This window comes from Procambarus clarkii, unplaced genomic scaffold, assembly GCF_040958095.1.
Source record: "Procambarus clarkii isolate CNS0578487 unplaced genomic scaffold, FALCON_Pclarkii_2.0 HiC_scaffold_103, whole genome shotgun sequence".
In the NCBI taxonomy this organism is placed as follows: domain Eukaryota; kingdom Metazoa; phylum Arthropoda; class Malacostraca; order Decapoda; family Cambaridae; genus Procambarus; species Procambarus clarkii.
Genome location: NW_027189136.1, coordinates 2,889,016 through 2,910,735, shown reverse-complemented (window position 1 = coordinate 2,910,735; position 21,720 = coordinate 2,889,016). Strand labels below are relative to the sequence as shown.

The following is a 21,720-nucleotide window of genomic DNA, read 5'->3' as shown; positions in this document are numbered from 1 at the left end:
TAATTGAAATAGGAGTTCTCCAAAACTCATTTTCGTACTTTTAAGGTGAAGAAAAGAAGTGATTTACTATAGAGTGTATTACACTTATTTGTATAATTTGCACGACGTTTCGAACCTCCATGGTTCATTCTCAAGTGAACAGATCTTACAATACTAGTTGATTTTATACCCGCATTAGGTCAGGTGATAATACAATGAAGGTGAAAACATGGGGGGATACATAAGGGATAAACATAGGGGCTGCAGAAGGCTTATTGGCCCATACGAGGCATCTCCTATCCAAACACAAAGATTAATCCAGTGTAATTGGCCTGTTATGTTGGACATTGTCTTCTGTGTTGGCATCGATATGTTCTTGTCTTGTCCTTACTCTCATGGTGGGTAGAGTAAATAGTTCCATTAATTGGGTGTTCATGGTAGGTCGCTCTATTCTTATGTAAATTGCCTCAAGAATTTGTAATCTTCTTGAATCTTGGGTTTTGTCTATTATGCAAGTATTCTTGTTCAACATTTCTCTTGTTAGAGTAATGTCATGGGCTTGTCTCATGTGATTCTTAGGGGCACCAGATTGAAGATGGCATGTCAAACGCCTCGTCAGCTTGGTCGACGTCATACCTATGTACTTACATTGAAGGTTACATCCTTCGTGGGGGCAAGTGTACATGTATACAACGCTTGACTGCTGTAGAGGGTTCTCCGTCGGCTTCGGGCTGTTTTTGATAAGGAGTTCGGAAGTCTTCTTGGTTTTGTAGAATATTATCAGGTTTATGTTTTGGTTAAGAGTAGTGCTTTTTACTCCTTTACGGATTATTTCTTTCATTATTCTTTCCTCTTTTATATGTTCACTGTGCATGGTTGATTTGTAATATAATTTTATTGGGGGTGTTGTGGTTTCTGTTCTAGGTTCTGAATTATACCAACGGTCCAAGTGTCTTCTTATAGCAGCGTTTATTTCCGCGTTGCTATATCCGTTGTTCACCAATACCTGAGTTACTCTTTCAAACTCTCTACTCACGTTTCTCCATTCAGAGCAGTGGGTAAGCGCTCGACGAATATAAGCATTGAGAACACTGGCTTTGTATCTTTGGGGGCACTCACTTCTACCGTTCAGGCATAATCCTATGTTGGTGGGCTTGGTATATACGTTGGTGCTTAAAGAGGTTCCTGTTTTTGTTATTAGTACATCCAAGAATGGCAGACTGTTAATTTCACTATTTTCATGTGTAAATCGGAGTACTGACTCTCTCTCTAGGTGTCTTTTTAGGTCAATTAGTTCATCTGAGTCTTTTACTATTACGAATATGTCATCTACATAACGGCAGTATACAGTTGGTTTTTGTCTGCTACTGAAGACCCTATCTTCGATGGTTCCCATATAAAAATTAGCAAATAAAACTCCTAAGGGGGAGCCCATTGCTACTCCGTCTATTTGTAAATACATGTCTCCTTGTGGACTGATGAAAGGGGCTTCCTTTGTACATGCTTCGAGAAGACTTTTCAAGTGTGGCTCAGGTATGTCTAATTTGGGGGTGCTCTCGTCTCTGTATACTCTGTCCAGTATCATTCCTATGGTTGTGTCGACTGGGACGTTGGTAAAAAGGGATTCAACGTCCAGGGAAGCGATGATTCCATCGGGCTGGGTAGATTTGATCAATTCTAGGAAATCTGCTGATGATTGTAGACTAAACTTACTTGGAGTGTATGGAGTTAGGAGTTCATTGAGTTTCTTTGCCAGGTGATAAGTTGGGGTTGGTATTTGGCTGATTATAGGGCGTAGTGGGTTACCTGGTTTATGCGTCTTAACATTGCCGTAGGCATATCCTAAGCCATAGTCGCCTTGAAGTTTATTGAGATGCACACTACCTTTCTTTGCGTTGATTGCTGTAATTGTTTTGTTTACTTTCCGCTTAAGGTCTTCTACGGGGTTCCTCGTGATTCGTTGAAATTTGGAGTCGTCACTTAGGATGTCGCTAATTTTGTTCATGTATTCATGGGTAGGAATCAATACATATGCTGCTGTTTTGTCGGCTTTTCTTATTGTTACGTCTTTCAGATTTTTTAGTTGTTTCGCTGCTTCTTTGAGTCGTGGGGTTAAGATTGTAGATGAATATGTTCCTCGTTTTTTCCCTGCTTCTGCAAGTAGTTCAGCTTGAAGTGTGTCAGTGGTGATGACTTTTTTGTTGTCTTCTAACTTATGGATATCGTCTAGAAGCATTTCGATTTCCAGGCGTTTTTGATGCATCTTTGGTTTAGATAAGAATTGACAATTTAGACCAAGATTTAAGAGGTCTCGTTGGTCCTGGGTAAGATCATACGAAGTCAGGTTAAAGTAGCCATCTTTAGGACGAGGGATTTTTAGCTGTCCACCGTTTAGGGATGTTAACTTACGGAGTGTCTTTGTTTCTACAAGAGTTTTATGTTGTTGTTTCAGGTTAAATAGTTCACTGTTGATGGTTTGCTTGAGTTGGATAGGGATGTCGTACTGGGTCCATTTGTTTAACAGATGCTCCGCCTGCTCTATAAAGGTTTGGAGGGCTTCCTTCTTCTTGTTTAGTTGATGCCGAATGAGCTCTTGCCTATACCTATAGGTAAACTCTGTATTGCGGACTGCTGGGTCATGTGGGTTTATATTGGTGTATACTGGCAGCAGGTTTTCTTTCAAACATGTTTCATTGAATATGACCGCATATTCTGTATTTATTATTTTCTGGTTTAGGGCTTCTATCCCTCTAACTATTTTCTTAGCATCAGGGCTTAATTGAAATAGGAGTTCTCCAAAACTCATTTTCGTACTTTTAAGGTGAAGAAAAGAAGTGATTTACTATAGAGTGTATTACACTTATTTGTATAATTTGCACGACGTTTCGAACCTCCATGGTTCATTCTCAAGTGAACAGATCTTACAATACTAGTTGATTTTATACCCGCATTAGGTCAGGTGATAATACAATGAAGGTGAAAACATATATATATATATATATTACTTTAGAACACTTTCCCACCAGGAGACTTGAACACTAGCCAGCACAGAAGCCTTCCAGCAACTGGCATAACAGGTACGCCTTAACCCTCTCCACCACCCGCTCAGACCCTTAAAAGAGATGGTAATTTCGGAGTATTTAAATACCCCAAAGATCAACATCTCCCAAGAGCACCAGAGCAAGTGAGGGGTCATTTAGACGTTAATTTCATCAAGTCCCTGTTAATATGGGAAGACACAGTGTCTCTGCTTAAGGCACAACTGTTGTTCTAAAGTTGTATACTTAACTCTCGTGTTTAGGAGAGTTGTGCCTTAGGCATATATATATATATATATATATATATATATATATATATATATATATATATATATATATATATATATATATATATATATATATATATATAGGGGTACCACCACTGGTTTAATTAAAGGGACCCACATCCTCGAAGAAGAAAATAAATAGTGTTCAGAGAAGACCTTGTGGATTCTCACTGAATACTTTAATCTTTTCCTCTCCTACCACCCCTATTATTGTTTTTTGTTTTTTTTTGATTTTATTGCAAATATATATATATATATATATATATACATATATATATATATATATATATATATATATATATATATATATATATATATATATATATATATATATATGTCGTACCTAGTAGCCAGAACGCACTTCTCAGCCTACTATGCAAGACCCGAATTGCCTAATAAGCCAAGTTTTCCTGAATTAATATATTTTCACTAATTTTTTTCTTATGAAATGATAAAGCTACCCATTTCATTATGTATGAGGTCAATTTTTTTTATTGGAGTTAAAATTAACGTAGATATATGACCGAATCTAACCAACCCTACCTAACCTATCTTTACAGGTTAGGTTAGGTTAGGTTAGGTAGGTTAGGTAGTCGAAAAACAATTAATTCATAAAAACTTGGCTTATTAGGCAAATTGGGCCTTGCATAGTAGACTGAGAAGTGCGTTCTGGCTACTAGGTACGACATTCATATATATTTATATATATGTATATATATAAATATATATAAATATATATATATATATATATATATATATATATATATATATATATATATATATATATATATAAAAAAGCACAAAAAATATTCAAGGAAGGGGGTGGTAGGAGAGAAGCACACAGAAACTGTATTGGAGGGGATCTAAACATTCCCTCTAATGCGTTATGCGTGGTTTCCTCCGAGGCTATGGGTCCCCCTTCTTCCAGCTAGAGGTGGTACTCCCTTCCTATATATATATATATATATATATATATATATATATATATATATATATGTCGTACCTAGTAGCCAGAACGCACTATGCAAGGCCCGATTTGCCTAATAAGCCAAGTTTTCCTGAATTATTATATTTTCTATAATTTTTTTCTTATGAAATGATAAAACTACCCATTTCATTATGTATGAGGTCAATTTTATTTATTGGAGTTAAAATTAACGTAGATATATGACCGAACCTAACCAACCCTACCTAACCTAACCTATCTTTATAGGTTAGGTTAGGTTTGGTAGCCAGAAAAGTTAGGTTAGGTAGTCAAAAAACAATTAATTCACGAAAACTTGGCTTATTAGGCAAATCGGGCCTTGCATAGTAGGCTGAGAAGTGCGTTCTGGCTACTAGGTACGACATATATATATATATATTAGTATATTTTGGTAGCAGTCTTTCCTGTAGACATATATTATTAAATATGACCGAAAAAGTAAGATTAATAATTCTAACACGAATTTTCTCAATCTTTCGTACATTTCGTTTCACTGTTGGAGGTAAATCAAAAATCAATTCTCCAAAATTAATTTTTGGAGAATTTGTGGAGAACATCTTCATCTTAACACACTTGTGAATGTGTTAAGATGAAGATGAAGCCACCCAAAAGGTGGCACGGGCATAAATAGCCCGTAAGTGGTGGCCATTTTAAGCCATTACCAGTATCAGGAGCTGATACTGGAGATCTGTGGAGGTGCGAATGCACCCTGCATGACGGGAGATGTCTCCCTTGTGAATGTGTTAAGATGAAGATGAAGCCACCCAAAAGGTGGCACAGGCATGAATAGCTCGTAAGTGGTGACCCTTTTGAGCCATCACCAGTATCAATAGATGATACTGGAGATCTGGGGAGGTGCGACTGCACCCTGCGTGACGGGAGATGTCTCCCGTGGAGGGATGGCAGGCATTGAGGGGGAGAGGTAGTGAGAGGCAGAGGCAGTGAGGGGGAGAGGCATTGAGGGGCAGAGGCAGTGAGGGGCAGAGGCAGTGAGGGGGAGAGGCAGTGAGGGGGAGAGGCAGTGAGGGGGAGAAGCAGTGAGGGGAAGAGGCAGTGAGGGGGAGAGGCAGTGAGGCATTGAGGGGGGGGGGAGATGCAGTTAGGGGGAGATGCAGTGAGAGAGAGAAGCAGTGAGGGAGGGAAAGGTGGGGGTGAGTGAACGCAATTACACAATGAACTTTATTTCATTGGTTGCATTTATGCTATGAATCTGTTGATTTTTTCCCTTAGATTTTTTGTTAAATTAAAAAAATCTCTCTCCATTTTCCTCAATTTCTCGTTTACGAACTTACACAATACCCGATGGGTCTCGTCCCCAAGGGGTTTGGAAACCAAGTGGTGCGCTGTATGTATGTATGTATGTATATATATATATATATATATATATATATATATATATATATATATATATATATATATATATATATATATATATATATATATACAGTGACAATGTCAGACCACGGAGGAAAAATGAAACAGGAAATTTCCTTAAGTACTTTCGTATATTAAATACACCTTCTAAAGATGTATTTAATATACGAAAGTACTTAAGGAAATTTCCTGTTTCATTTTTCCTCCGTGGTCTGACATTGTCACATTCTTAATCACGTGTTTATTTTCGTGATATACACACATATATATACAGTGTATATATATATATATATATATATATATATATATATATATATATATATATATATATATATATATTTATATATATATATATGTCGTACCTAGTAGCCAGAACTCACTTCTCAGCCTACTATTCAAGGCCCGATTTGCCTAATAAGCCAAGTTTTCCTGAATTAATATATTTACTACAATTTTTTTCTTATGAAATGATAAAGCAACCCTTTTCACTATGTATGAGGTCAATTTTTTTTATTGGAGTTAAAATTAACGTAGATATATGACCGAACCTAACCAACCCTACCTAACCTAACCTAACCTATATTTATAGGTAAGGTTAGGTTAGGTAGCCAAAAAAAGCTAGGTTAGGTTAGGTTAGGTAGGTTAGGTAGACGAAAAAACATTAATTCATGAAAACTTGGCTTATTAGGCAAATCGGGCCTTGAATAGTAGGCTGAGAAGTGCGTTCTGGCTATTAGGTACGACATATATATATATATATATATATATATATATATATATATATTTATATATATATATATATATATATATATATATATATATATATATATATATATATATATATATATATATGTCGTACCTAGTAGCCAGAACTCACTTTTCAGCCTACTATGCAAGGCCCGATTTGCCTAATAAGCCAAGTTTTCATGAATTAATATATTTTCTCTATTTTTTTTCTTATGAAATGATAAAGCTACCCATTTCATTATGTATGAGGTCAATTTTTTTTTATTGGAGTTAAAATTAATGTAGATATATGACCAAACCTAACCAACCCTACCTAACCTAACCTAACCTATCTTTAGAGGTTAGGTTAGGTGAGGTAGCCGAAAAAGTTAGGTTAGGTTAGGTTAGGTAGGTTAGGTTGTCGAAAAACAATTAATTCAGGAAAACTTGGCTTATTAGGCAAATCGGGCCTTGCATAGTAGGCATAAAAGTGCGTTCTGGCTACTAGGTACGACATATATATATATATATATATATATATGTCGTACCTAGTAGCCAGAACGCACTTTTCAGCCTACTATGCGAGGCCCGATTTGCCTAATAAGCCAAGTTTTCCTGAATTAATATATTTTCTCTAATTTTTTTCTTATGAAATGATAAAGCTAACCATTTCATTATGTATGAGGTCAATTTTTTTTTATTGGAGGTAAAATTAACGTAGATATATGACTGAACCTAACCAACTCTACCTAACCTAACCTAACCTATCTCTATAGGTTAGGTTAGGTTAGGTAGCAGAAAAAGTTAGGTTAGGTTAGGTTAGGTAGGTTAGGTAGTCGAAAAAACATTATTTCATGAAAACTTGGCTTATTAGGCAAATCGGGCCTTGCATAGTAGGCTGAGAAGTGCGTTCTGGCTACTAGGTACGACATATATATATATATATATATATATATATATATATATATATATATATATATATATATATATATATATATATATATATATATATACACACACACACACACTAACTCAAACTCATCATCACCCAGCAAAAATGAACTCTCAGAACTATAACAAACTCTGTTTCCAGACAACACACACAGCCCCTCTGTTAAAAGCCCTCAACAAGATAAGCATACACTCACTTCACACATTCTCTTGTGCTATTTACACTTATAAAGACTTAAGCCTCAAAAATAATCCTGGCCTGAATTTTTTCCTAGATGAACGTGAACACCCTAAAACCCATGATCATCATCACACCAGCAGTATCTCTTTGATATTTCCAGTCTGACTAAATATATGCAAACTCACATGCATATACAGGGACCTAATATACAGAATTCTGGTACAAATGACGTAATATATTGTTCAATCAATAATTTTTAATAAGTAAAACAAAATACAGTACCACCTAATTTCTTCATTACAGTACAGATTCGCCTAGTCCTAACTTATGTTGTATTCAAGAATTTGTTGACTATTAATGACTTGCATGAAATAGCTTTACGAAAATGTGTCATTTAATTACCAAAAATCTTTACTAACACAAGCCATTCTTGCATATACACAAATCAAATAAATAAAATAAATAATGATTGAGATAGAGACAACTGGCCAAATATAGGGCCAAATGACAGGGCCCACTGGCCCTGTCAACCCCTCCCCACTCATTCACACCTGTCCCTGTCAACCCCTCCCCACTCATCCACACCTGTCCCTGTCAACCCCTCCCCACTCATCCACACCTGTCCCTGTCAACCCCTCCCCACTCATCCACACCTGTCCCTGTCAACCCCTCCCCACTCATCCACACCTGTCCCTGTCAACTCCTCCCCACTCATCCACACCTGTCCCTGTCAACCCCTCCCCACTCATCCACACCTGTCCCTGTCAACCCCTCCCCACTCATCCACACCTGTCCCTGTCAACCCCTCCCCACTCATCCACACCTGTCCCTGTCAACCCCTCCCCACTCATCTAAACCTGTCCCTGTCAACCCCTCCCCACTCATCCACACCTGTCCCTGTCAACCCCTTCCCACTCATCCACACCTGTCCCTGTCAACCCCTCCCCACTCATCCACACCTGTCCCTGTCAACCCCTTCCCACTCATTCACACCTGTCCCTGTCAACCGCTCCCCACTCATCCACACCTGTCCCTGTCAACCCCTTCCCACTCATTCACACCTGTCCCTGTCAACCCCTTCCCACTCATCCACACCTGTCCCTGTCAACCCCTTCCCACTCATCCACACCTGTCCCTGTCAACCCCTTCCCACTCATCCACACCTGTCCCTGTCAACCCCTCCCCACTCATCCACACCTTTCCTTGTCAACCCCTTCCTTCTCATTCACACCTGTCCCTGTCAACCGCTCCCCACTCATCCACACCTGTCCCTGTCAACCCCTCCCCACTCATCCACACCTGTCCTTGTCAACCCCTTCCCACTCATTCACATCTGTCCCTGTCAACCGCTCCCCACTCATCCACACCTGTCCCTGTCAACCCCTTCCCATTCATTCGCACCTGTCCCTGTCAACCCCTCCCCACTCATCCACACCTGTCCCTGTCAACCCCTCCCCACTCATCCACACCTCTCCCTGTCAACCCCTCCCCACTCATCCACACCTGTCCCTGTCAACCCCTTCCCACTCATCCACACCTGTCCCTGTCAACCCCTCCCCACTCATCCACACCTGTCCCTGTCAACCCCTTCCCACTCATTCACACCTGTCCCTGTCAACCGCTCCCCACTCATCCACACCTGTCCCTGTCAACCCCTCCCCACTCATCCACACCTGTCCCTGTCAACCCCTCCCCACTCATCCACACCTGTCCCTGTCAACCCCTCCCCACTCATCCACACCTGTCCCTGTCAACCCCTCCCCACTCATCCACACCTTTCCCTGTCAACCCCTCCCCACTCATCCACACCTGTCCCTGTCAACCCCTCCCCACTCATCCACACCTGTCCCTGTCAACCCCTCCCCACTCATCTACACCTGTCCCTGTCAACCCCTCCCCACTCATCCACACCTGTCCCTGTCAACCCCTTCCCACTCATCCACACCTGTCCCTGTCAACCCCTCCCCACTCATCCACACCTGTCCCTGTCAACCCCTTCCCACTCATTCACACCTGTCCCTGTCAACCGCTCCCCACTCATCCACACCTGTCCCTGTCAACCCCTTCCCACTCATTCACACCTGTCCCTGTCAACCCCTTCCCACTCATCCACACCTGTCCCGGTCAACCCCTTCCCACTCATCCACACCTGTCCCTGTCAACCCCTTCCCACTCATCCACACCTGTCCCTGTCAACCCCTCCCCACTCATCCACACCTGTCCCTGTCAACCCCTTCCCACTCATTCACACCTGTCCCTGTCAACCGCTCCCCACTCATCCACACCTGTCCCTGTCAACCCCTCCCCACTCATCCACACCTGTCCCTGTCAACCCCTTCCCACTCATTCACATCTGTCCCTGTCAACCGCTCCCCACTCTTCCACACCTGTCCCTGTCAACCCCTTCCCATTCATTCGCACCTGTCCCTGTCAACCCCTCCCCACTCATCCACACCTGTCCCTGTCAACCCCTCCCCACTCATCTGCACTTAACAGGTAGTTTACATTAAGACAACTGGAGATATATATATTGGCAGTCTCCGTGGTGTAGTGGTAAGACACTCGCCTGGCGTTCCGCGAGCGCTATGTCATGGGTTCGTATCCTGGCCGGGGAGGATTTACTGGGCGCAATTCCTTAACTGTAGCCTCTGTTTAACGCAACAGTAAAATGTGTACTTGGATGAAAAAACGATTCTTCGCGGCAGGGGATCGTATTCCAGGGACCATAGGATTAAGGACTTGCCCGAAACGCTACGCGTACTAGTGGCTGTACAAGAATGTAACAACTCTTGTATATATCTCAAAAAAAAAAAATAATAATAATTATCATGCACTCATCACAAGCACCTTCTCCATGCACTCATCCCAAGCACCTCCATGCACTCATCACAAGCACCTTCTCCATGCACTCATCATAAGCACCTCCATGCACCTATCAGAAGCACCTCCATGCACCTATCACAAGCACCTCCATGCACTCACCACGAGCATCCCCTCCATGCACCTATCACAAGCACATCCATGCACCTATCACAAGCACCTCCATGCACTCACCACGAGCATCCCCTCCATGCACTCATCACAAGCACATCCATGCACTTTATGACCACCATACGACAATATAGTCTTATGTCTCACCTCTCCCCACCAGAAAACTGGTGGGGAGCCCCTGCTCCCATGACCACCACTAGACAGCAACCCCTTGTTGAGGCCCCTGCTATTATGACCATCACTCGACAGCAACCACTGGTGGGGGCCCCCCTGCTTCCATGACCACCACTAGACAGCAACCCCTATTGAGGGGGGGGGGCCTCCTCCAATGATCACCACTAGACACCAACCCCTGGTGGGGGCCCCTGCTTCCAAGACCACCAGTAGACAGCAACCCCTAGTGAGGGCCCCCTGCTCCCATGACAACCGCCAGACAGCAACCCCCTAGTAGGGTCATCATTTCACAAAGGCTTTTGATAAATGTGACCATGGAGTGATAGCACCTGAAATGAGGTCAATGGGAATAACCGGTAAGGTAGGACGCTGGATACTCAGTTTTCTGTCGAACAGGACTCAACGAATAACAGTCAATCATATAAAATCGAGTCCAAGCACAATTAAAAGCTCTGTACCTCAGTTTACAGTCCTTGCATCACTGCTTTTCCTTATTCTCATATCAGATATAGACAAAAATACAAGTCACAGCTTCGTATCATCCTTTACAGATAACACAAAAATCAGCATGAAAATTACCTCGGCTGAAGACATTGAAAAACTTCAAGCAGATATTAATAAAGTTTTCAACTGGGCAACAGAAAACAACATGATGTTTAATAGTGATAAATTCCAGGTACTCAGGTACGGTAAAAATGAGGACCTTAAACATAATACAGTGTACACAACACAATCAAATGTGCCCATAGTAGGAAAACAGCATGTCAAGGATTTAGGAATAATGATATCTGACGACCTAATGTTTAGGGAGCATAACCTAGCAAATATTGTGACAGCCAGAAAAATGATACGATGGAGTACGAGAACTTTCAAATCCGGGGATCCCATCACAATGGTTGCACTCTTCAAGTCACTTGTGTTGTTCCGTCTTGAGTACTGCTCAGTACTCACTTCCCCCTTCAGAGCAGGAGAGATTGCTGAAATAAAGGGAATACGGAGAACATATACAGCATACATAGACACGATAAAGCACGTAAATTATTGGGATCATTTTAAAGCCCTCTAAATGTACTCACTAGAAAGAAGACGAAAGAGATATCAAATAATATACACGTGGAAGATACTGGAGGGCCAAGTACCAAATCAACACAGTAAAATAACAACATACTGGAGTGAACGATATGGAAGAAAATGCAGAATAGAACCAGTGAAGAGCAGGGGTGCCATAAGCACAATCAGAGAACACTGTATAAACATCAGAGGTCCAAGGTTGTTTAACACCCTCCCAGGGAGCATAAGAAATATTGCCGGAACAACCGTGGACATCTTCAAGAGGAAATTAGATTGTTTCCTCCAAGGAGTGCCGAACCAACTGGGCTGTGGTAGGTATGCAGGTCTGCGGCCGCCCCCAAGCAACAGAATAGTCGACCAAACTCTCACAAGTCAAGCCTGGCCTCAGGCTGGGCTTGGGGAGTAGAAGAACTCCCAGAACCCCATCAACCAAGTACCAACCATGGGGGGGGGGGCCTGCTCCCATGACCACCACTAGAGAGCAACCCATAGTGGGGAGCCCTGCTCCCATGACCACTACTAGACAGCAACCACTGGTGGGGAGGCCCCTGCTCCCATGACCACTAGACAGCAACTACTGGTGGGGGGGGGGGCCTGCACCCATGACCACTATAGCCAGCAACCCTTGGTGGGGGGCCCTGCTCCCATAACCACCACTAAACAGCAAACCCTGGTGGGGGCCCCCCCTGCTCCCATGACCACCACTAGACAGCAACCCCTGGTGGAGCCCCTACTCCCATGACCACCACTAGACAGCAGTCCATAGTGGGGGCCCCCCTGCTCCCATGACCATCACTAGACAGCCCATAGTGGGGGGTCCCCTGCTCCCATGACCATCACTAGACAGCCCATAGTGGGGCCCCCCTGCTCCCATGACCACCACTAGACAGCAACCCCTAGTGGGGGCCCCCCCTGCTCCCATGACCACCACTAGACAGCAACCCCTAGTGGGGGGGGAGGGCCCTGCTCCCATGACCTCCATGGGGGCCCCTATGGTAGGGGTTCCTTCAGGTACTCCTAAAATAGCCAACATAGAGATAGTACTTAAGGACACAGAGCTCTATAGCACAGCACAGCTCATCTCTAAAACACTTCCAATAGAACCCCCCTCTCCAGCCACCCCCCCCCCCCCAATTGTTTTGCCAACCCCTGGCCAAATATGAGGCAGTGATAGTTACATGTAACTTGTCAGAGGGACTGCCAAACACCCAACTTCTTTACTCCCTCCATCCCCTACAATGGAAAGGTGGTGTTTCTGGCTAACTTCACATAATTTGTAACTAATATAATCCTATTAAAGAGGGCTCAAAACAACATCAATTGAGGAAATAAGTTTGGCAAATCTGATTAATTTCATTGTAATCAAAACGAAGGGTTCATTAAATTCTGTGTATAGAGTGCCATTACAGTACGTAATATCTGCTCTTAAACATAACATTTTGAATGCTACCATTAGAATAGACGTTACAATACAATCTGAATCAAATTTGGCAGTCATCTTTATAACTTTTAACAAGTATTTTTACACAAAATCAACACTTCTTTCATGCCTTATATACTCTCAAATAAATTATGTGACTAGAGTTTAAATAAATATATTTCTTGACACTGATCACTAATATAGTTTCAGTTTTACTAATTTTTTTTTTTTTTGTATTTTCTTTAAAATTCTTTTGAATGCTTAAAACTGATGTGGATTTTCTCTTTCATGAATTCTCATATGTTTTACAAGATGATCTTTACGTGAGAAGTTTCTTATACACTCTGTACACTGATATGGCTTTTCTCCAGTATGAATTCTCATGTGTGATATTAGATGACCTTTTTGTGTAAAGTCTTTTATGCACTCCGGACACTGATATGGTTTTTCTCCTGTATGAACTCTCATATGACTTGCTAACTCATATTTCAATGTGAAGCTTTTCAGACACTCTGAGCAGTGATATGGTTTTTCTCCTGTATGAGTTTTCATGTGTTTTACTAGAGTTGAACTATCTGAAAAATCTTTCTGACATTCCGAGCACTGAAATGGTTTTTCTCCCGTATGAACTTTCATGTGGTTTGCAAGATGAGATTTTTGTGAAAAGCATTTTAGACACTCTGAGCACTGATATGGTTTCTCTCCTGAATGAACCCTCATATGACTTGCAAGATTGGATTTTTGTATAAATTTTTTTGGACACTCTAAACGTTGATATGGTTTATCTCCAGTATGAGTTCGCATATGTTTTAATAGATCTGATTTACCTGGATAGTCTTTCAAACACTCTGTGCACTGATATGGCTTCTCTCCTGTATGAAGTCTCATCATATGACTAGCTAGATGAGATTTTTGTGAAAAACCTTTTACACACATTGAACATTGATATGGTTTCTCTCCAGTATGAACTTTCATATGATTTGCTAAATGAGATCTTTGCGAAAAGCCTTTTAAGCATTCTATACAATGATAAGGCTTCTCTCCTGTATGCACTCTCATATGATTTGTTAGATGAGATTTTCGTGAAAAGTCTTTTAGACACACTAAACATTTATAAAATTTCTCACCTGTATGAATTTTCATATGGGTTACTAAATAAGATTTTTGGGAAAAGTCTTTAAGACACACTAAACAATGATGTAATTTCTCTTTTGCATGAACTTTCAAATGAATTGCTATATCATCTGCATGTGAAAAACATTGTAAACACTCAATACATTGATGTTTTTCTTCTGCATGAACTCTCAAATGGGTTACTAGATCATTTTCATGTGAAAAACCTTTTACACACTCTAAACATTGATACTGTTTCTTAACAGAATGATCCTTGAGATGGGTTGCTAGTTCATTATTTTGCAAAAAACATTTTACACCGTCTAAACACTGATATTGTTTCTTTTCTGTATTAATTATCAAATGGGCAGCTAGATCTTTTTCATGTGAAAATCCATTAACAGACTCAAAACTCTGATACTGTTTCTCTTTAGTATTTATTCTCATATGTCTTAGTAAGTCACATCTGTGTCGAAAGCCTTTTAGATCATCTGGTGCCTCTCCTGCATGATCACTCACATGTTTTGATTGATTAAACTTTTGTGAAAACTGTTTTGGACATATTGAACACACATGTGATCTCTCTTCTATGTGAACTTCCATCTGTGTTACTGGAGCCAATTCTGATTCAAGTTCTGTGCACACACTGAAAATTGCCATGGTTCCTATTCCAACTGAACCTTCAAATATCTGGTTTTGCATTATTGGAACTGAATTGTGTTCATAATCCTGCAGACATATTGAACGCTTATAGTGCCTCTGCCAAATGAACTCACGAATGCCTCACCTTGTATTAATGGAAATGACTCTGGTTCGTGTCCTCTTAACAAACCGAACTCTCACATTGTTCGCCTTCTAACCAGATTCTCATATATCTTACCATGTGATAATGGAGCTGATGCTAGCTCAAGTCTAGACACATGGATCTTCTTCTGAATGAACTCTTGCATGTCTTACCTGAAAAGATATATATGAATACATTTTGTACACAAAATATTACAGTAACTTGAAATCAAGCTTTAGATCCAAATATTCATTTTTGCAAAAGATTATGCACACGCTTGAGTAAATAAAAAAGGAAAACTTTTACTAATAATCACCAAATAAAATACAGTGGTACCTCGAATAACGAATTTAATCCGTTCCATGTTCATCATGTGAAACGGACGTCATACAAAACGAGTGTCCCCATGTAACCAGTGTGATACACTGTGTTTATTGTGAAATTCCCCCAGTGTGCATGACATCAAATGTTCCCAAAAAGTCATTTTTCTTTCTAAAATGATAAATTACCTTCCCTGAACATGTCTATGTAAAAATAATTACCAAATTCCACTTACTTTGGCTGTGAGGGCGTGGACAAGGTGCGCTGTGACGTCATCAGGGCCTGGTCGCCCGTGTGTGAAGCTCCCAGACACAGTTGCGCAGGCCATTCAAGCACAGCGTGTTGCCACAAATATATTTTCAAATATTTTTTTTATGTATTTCCAATTAGGTTTTATTTGTTTCTTTTATCGTATATGCCACATATTTGTGTCCTTTACAATATGTATACAGTAGAATGTTCATAATTTTCCATGGAACTGTGATACATGTGTCAGTAATGTGTCCACAATAAATGTTTATTATCACAATATTACGTGGTAAAAATTCACTAAAATTACAATGATACAGTTTCAGATACTATTTACACAGGAACACACTGTATTACACACTCAGTACTTTGGAGATGCGTAATAATCAACGAAGTACAGTAGTCTGTTACGAACCTTACCTCCTGTGGAGGTTGGTTTCGGTTGTAAATGTTGGTGGACTCAGTGGCAAGTGTTTATTAGAATAAATCCCCAGCTGAGATCAGAGAGGCCGCGAGTCACCATTATTACTCCGCCCAGTAAAGTAGTGCCTTCTCAGCTGGAGATCATCAGAAATAATGTGAACTGGAATAGCCTAACTATGTAAGAGAAAAATGGACTCTATCAAAAAGTATGCATGGGGAATATAGTAAATAAAATCATTAATGTGTTTGATAGCATATGTAAAGAATAGAGTATTAAGGGGCGATGATGCAAGAGAGGTGGACGCCATCTTGACTGGAGGGGGAGGTGTATCGCTGGCGACCGTTCCTGCTATTTGAGGGGTTTTCTCTGGCCATACAGTCAGATAAGCCTATCCTTGTATATAACCAGGGTTGCAAGATTGGGTAGAGTAATATTACAGAAGATGGAGAGGTTTTATAAGAGTCCAGGTTTCCTAGAGGCTAAAATAAGTCACTGGATGATAACGGTGGTGGCTGGGTGCACGATACCAGGTATGGGACAGTGAGCCGTGGGGTGGTCAGAGCCACTTGAGTTTATAATACGAAGTGATCTTATGTTGTGAGGAAAATGCCTTGTTGAATGTATTCCTGTGTGACTTGTACGTATAAATTTGTGACTTGTGTACTTGGCTGTTTTCCTTACTCCTTATACTCCTAGACAACATTTTAAGGACCACCACCACCAAATTCTCGATAGCTCTCTATGACAATGTTACGAACCCGGATCCAGCGTCCGAGCACGGAGCAGTGACGACCGCGCCATCTGTGGGTCAGCTCCCGAAACCCCCTCCAAACGGACGACGACACCTGGTGAGGACGACGTGTACTGGCCTCGAGGGCCAGTTTCCAGTCTGGTTCAGCGCTCAACACAGCCGCTGCTGACCTCTGGTGAGGTGGTGCTCAGACACCAGCGCCATCTATGGAGTGGATAGGTGGGCGTTTGTGTCTGAGCCTGTAAGTGAGGTGCCTTAGTGTGTCCCAGTTATTGATGACGTGTCTGTTTACAGAGTCGATCTGGGACTGCTGTCATGGAAGTTGAGTGAGTCTACCCAAGGCAGCCGTCTCCATATCTTGTGCTTTGCTGCAGCAGCTGTGACGTCGTCCCCCGGAAGAACACTGTGGTGTTACCCTGCCAGTGGAGTGGCAGTAGAAGGATTACCCGGGACCGACTGCTGGAGACGTTTATCCACTGGGGTATTGAGGGCAGGAGAGTGATTGGTAGTATCACACGAGGCTCCTGTCTAGGGCGTTACCCTTATATCGTTCGTGGAGTGGCCTGACCAGCGTTGCGGGTCCGGAACCTGCCAGCAGACCTGCTGGATTTGTGGTTGACGGCCTCCACGGCGGTGCCCCCAGTGGACCTGTGTTTTGGCTGACCTGTGGCCAGGGTAGGCTCAGCTTCCTAGAGGATTCGTTGTGAGGCCACGAAAAAGCACCGAGGATTTAACACCGAGAGCGAGGATCCATAGTCTTCAGCAGAAGACTACAGCGTATTTCCCCTGTAAATAAATGTTTATACCCCTCCCCCTGTGCACTCTTTTATATATTTATTTGGTGATGGTAAATTATAGTCTTAAGTTCTTAACTTTCTTTCCCTACCCCCTTTACGTTACTTGCGTCACGGATCACATCCCTTGAAAGCCACTACTGGCTTGGGGTCGGATATAACTTCCTCTAACAACATCAGAGTAAGAACCCCGTTGCGTCCCGAGAGGGCCGTAACAGACAACAAAATCGTATCACTACTGATAACATCGGTAAGACACAGGCTGTGATATAGTCCAAGGTACACAGCATAACTTTGCTCTCGTTGCACCAGCTACAGATAGATTTTCGCTTCCTATTTCATCGTTCTGTGTGCTTGCAAATAACGCACTCGCGTGCACCCTTGACTTTAGTACTTGTAGGTAGTATGTAGCTAAGCTTGTAAAGCATAAGGTAGTATTGAAACGATTATAGGAAAAGCTCAATTTATAAGGTAGTCTTGAAAAGATCGCTTTGTAACGTCACACAGGAAGAGATTCAGCTAGCCTTAAAGAGTGTCCGTCAGTCAGGAAGAGATTCAGGTATTCTTGAAAATATCTATGGAAAACACCACCATGGAAGTTGCTAACACTGTTCATCTATGCTACTTGTATCAGAGGCATCATCACTGAACGCAGAAAACGATTCATCTATGTATCACTATATAAATTGGAGATGGCAAGGGGTGGGGCTCAGAGCTACAACTGGATACGCTCACTGTATCAGCCTCATAGGTGCTGTATCACTTGCATCCGACCGTTGTGTTAAGTCCTTATTGCACCTAGCTTCACCAATATTATGACCCTTATGTTCTTCAAACAATAAGGTCTGAATTTCACCGACTGAGCACAATCTTTCAACACAGTGTCGGACAGGTGTTTGGAAGCCAGAGACGCATGCGCCACCCATGGTTGCTCACTCAGTACTAACCCAGCCAGCAGCCCTTGTCTTTCATATTCGTTATAGCAAAAGGTTCGTTCAGTGTTTGTCGGGTAGGCTGCTCCATTATAATAATCTTTCTTTGTTTCAAATGTGTTCCATTTGTTTTGTATTTGTCACTTACGTCTCAATAATGGAGCAGCCTACCCAACAAACACTGAACGAACCTTTATGGCATTTGTCCATTTTTCAAATTGTTTCAACAGTTCTTTTATTTTTTTTTTATTTAAGAAACGTGGAGCAGCCTACCTGTAGACCACCGAACGAACCTTTTTGACATTTGTTCTGGTTTTCAAAATTCTTCATTTTTTTTATTTACGTTTTTTTTTTATGTAAGAAACATGGAGCAGCCTACCTGCCGACCACCGAACGAACATTTTGCTATAAGACAAATGAAAAATAAATATTGAACGCATATGAAGAAAGGAAAATGTCATAATGGTTTGTTCAGTGTATGTAAGGTAGGCTTCTCCATTATTGAGACGTAAATGGCAGATACAAAACAAATGGAACACATTTGAAACAAAGAAAGATTGTTATAATGGAGCAGCCTACCTGCCGAACGCCAAACAAACCTTTTTGACATTTGTTGTATCTCAGAAACTTCATTTCTTTTTTTCTACAAAAATGTCAATGCTTTGCAATATCTCAGCAGTCACCCCATTATATCCCAGCATCATTAGCATCTTTAAACATGAACAACATAGTTTATGTGCATTGTCGGAGGTGTCTAAGAATGTGCAAGAAGCAGCACGACCCCACCATGTGGTGTTGACGTTACTCAAACGAGCGTTAGCCATAATGGACGATTTGATGCTGATCGGGCCGTTCGTTACCCAAAATGTTCGCCTTTTGGGGCGATCGTTACGCGAGGTACCACTGTACCTTGACATAGTGTCTCTACAGAATAGATGTTCTCATCAAATTTATGGATAATAGCACTGTAGTTAATCTATTGTGTGAAGCCCAGTGATATTAAGTGGAATGAACATTGTTCAATATGTTATATCCTGCATATTAAAACTGAGTTTCTCTTTTCAGTGTGCATTATAATGTTATAATGCACACATAATGTTACAACACGTATATAAAAACCTGCTCGGATGCGAATGGAACGTTGTGTGAAAATTTCAAAGCAATCGGTAAAGAACTTTCGGAGATTAGCGAATATGCACAAATGAACATTTCCATTTTTATTTATATAGATATACATACATCCATACAGTGGTACCTCGGTTTAAGAGTTTAATCCGTTCCTGGAGACAGCTCGTATTCCGAAAACTCGTAATCCGAAGCTAATTTCCCCATAAGAAATAATGGGAAATGAATTAATCCGTTCCTGATTACCCAAAAACCTCACTTCAAACTAAATTTTATACCTAATTCATCTAAATAAACCTACAAAACTATGTTCAAGTTATTACTTACCTTGCTGACGACTGCTGTTGGCGTATGGAAGATGGTGAGGAGGAGGGATGAGGTGTTACTGTTTGGAAGGGAAGTCCCCTTCCATTATAACATCAGGCAGTGAGGACTTCACTGGTGTGCACACTCTGGCATGTTTTACCTGCATACAACTAAGACTTGCTTGTCTTACTAAGAATCTGTCTAAAGACACTTGTTTTTCCCTACATTTTAACACTTGTCTGTAGTAAGACATCATATTGTCATTTAAAAGGTCAATGCAATGGCCTGCTACAGTTTTATCTGGGTGAGTTTTTTCAACAAAACTTTGCAATTCTTCCCATACTAAACACATTTTCTTAACACTTTAGCGTTATCATGGCGCTCGAGAGCGTTACCACTTTTTGTGTTGAGGTCACACAGCGGACTCTCTCACGAGTCACGAGAAAAAATATTTCTATAATCTCTATTTGTTATGCGATCGTCTTTGGGATAGTTTGAAAATGTTCGCCGTGAAATTTCCGTTTTCTCTAATAGCCGCATAGCCTATTTGGGAGAACGGCATAGCATTGCACCATCGAGGTAAGACCATTGTGCTGTTGACACGACAAGTGTAATTGACGTAGTTTTTTATTTGGTGCCGGTCTAACGCATCCTTGTGTGACATTTTATACTCATGTTCTTCTAGAACATTCTATTGCGAACAACACATTGGTACAAAAATGAAATACGTACATCAAAAATTAATGTCAGAACAGTGAAAAGAATATACACTTTTCAATAGGGTTTCGCCGATGTGCTGTCACGGGTAACATTTCGGCCATTTCCCACACTCTTGCGGGTGGGCTGCGACATTGATTCTTGCAGGTGGGCTGCGACATTGATTCTACATTTATATGCATATGTCCGTGTAGGGAATTTTATTGCGATCTCAGTGATACCAAATTTAATGCTGTAGGACAAGTGTGGAGTTGAAAACCTTGAAAAGAGTAGAAACATTTTGTCGCTGTTTGGCGCTCACAGCTAGTGATCAACATAGTTCTTTATTTAGTGCTGGTCTAACTCATGCTTTGGGGGCATTTTATACGTATGTTCTTCTAGAACATTCTATTGCGAACACATTGGTACAAAAATGAAATACGTACATCGAAAATTAATGTCAGGACAGTGAAAAGAGTATACATTTTTCAGTGTTGCCGCTCGATCGCCCGAAACGCCGCACTATTTTCTTAGGTTGAACCTTACCACTGGCTTTCTTGGGACCCATGGCGAGATATATAATAACAACTTTTATGCTCAAATGGGCAAAAATCCGACAAAGAAACATAAATCCTTGTGGAGAATTCAGGCGGGATAGTCACTGGGCACAAGGTACATGTACTGGTAAACTGAGGCGCGATCGCCGTGCCACCACGCGCTAGTTTGGCCTGTACGCTTATCAACAAACTCATGTTCCGAGGTAACCCTCGCCTTCCGAGGAACATTTTCCGAGCAAATCCTGTTCGTACTGTATTCCGAAAAACTCGTATTCCGAGGTACCATTGTGTACTCACCTAGTTGTGTGTGCGGGGGTTGAGCTCTGGCTCTTTGGTCTCTTTGTGTGTGTGTGTGTAATTACCTAAGTGTAGTTACAGGATGAGAGCTACGCTCGGTGTGTCCCGTTTTCCCAGCACTCTTTGTCATATAACGCTTTGAAACTACTGACGGTCTTGGCCTCCACCACCTTCTCACCTAACTTGTTCCAATC

General features: G+C 41.4%; 2 protein-coding genes and 1 long non-coding RNA gene across 3 annotated transcripts in view; all 3 read right to left on the bottom strand.

Annotated features, from left to right (window-relative positions):
- Nucleotides 1-13,438: 13,438 nt before the first annotated feature.
- LOC138360246 (gastrula zinc finger protein XlCGF57.1-like) lies at nt 13,439-14,152 on the bottom strand. The gene has a single exon (XM_069320176.1). The coding sequence runs from the start codon at nt 14,150-14,152 to the stop codon at nt 13,439-13,441; it is 714 nt and encodes a 237-aa protein (XP_069176277.1).
- A 260-nt stretch (nt 14,153-14,412) lies between these two features.
- LOC138360245 (gastrula zinc finger protein XlCGF8.2DB-like) lies at nt 14,413-14,950 on the bottom strand. Its single transcript, XM_069320174.1, has 2 exons — nt 14,609-14,950; nt 14,413-14,421 (listed from the first exon to the last, which is right to left on the bottom strand). Exons 1-2 carry the CDS (start codon nt 14,948-14,950, stop codon nt 14,413-14,415), a joined length of 351 nt encoding a protein of 116 aa, XP_069176275.1.
- A 74-nt stretch (nt 14,951-15,024) lies between these two features.
- The window catches only part of LOC138360249 (uncharacterized), a 303,517-nt gene continuing 296,821 nt past the window's right edge, over nt 15,025-21,720 (bottom strand). Inside the window, exon 3 of the long non-coding RNA XR_011226250.1 lies at nt 15,025-15,247. This is a non-coding gene — a long non-coding RNA (uncharacterized lncRNA). The remainder of the gene's footprint in view (nt 15,248-21,720) is intronic.

Excerpts from the sequence above, each read along its gene's own strand:
- LOC138360245 (XM_069320174.1), bottom strand. The coding sequence starts at position 14,950 with ATGGCAATTTTCAGTGTGTGCACAGAACTTGAATCAGAATTGGCTCCA.
- LOC138360246 (XM_069320176.1), bottom strand. The coding sequence starts at position 14,152 with ATGAAAGTTCATACTGGAGAGAAACCATATCAATGTTCAATGTGTGTA.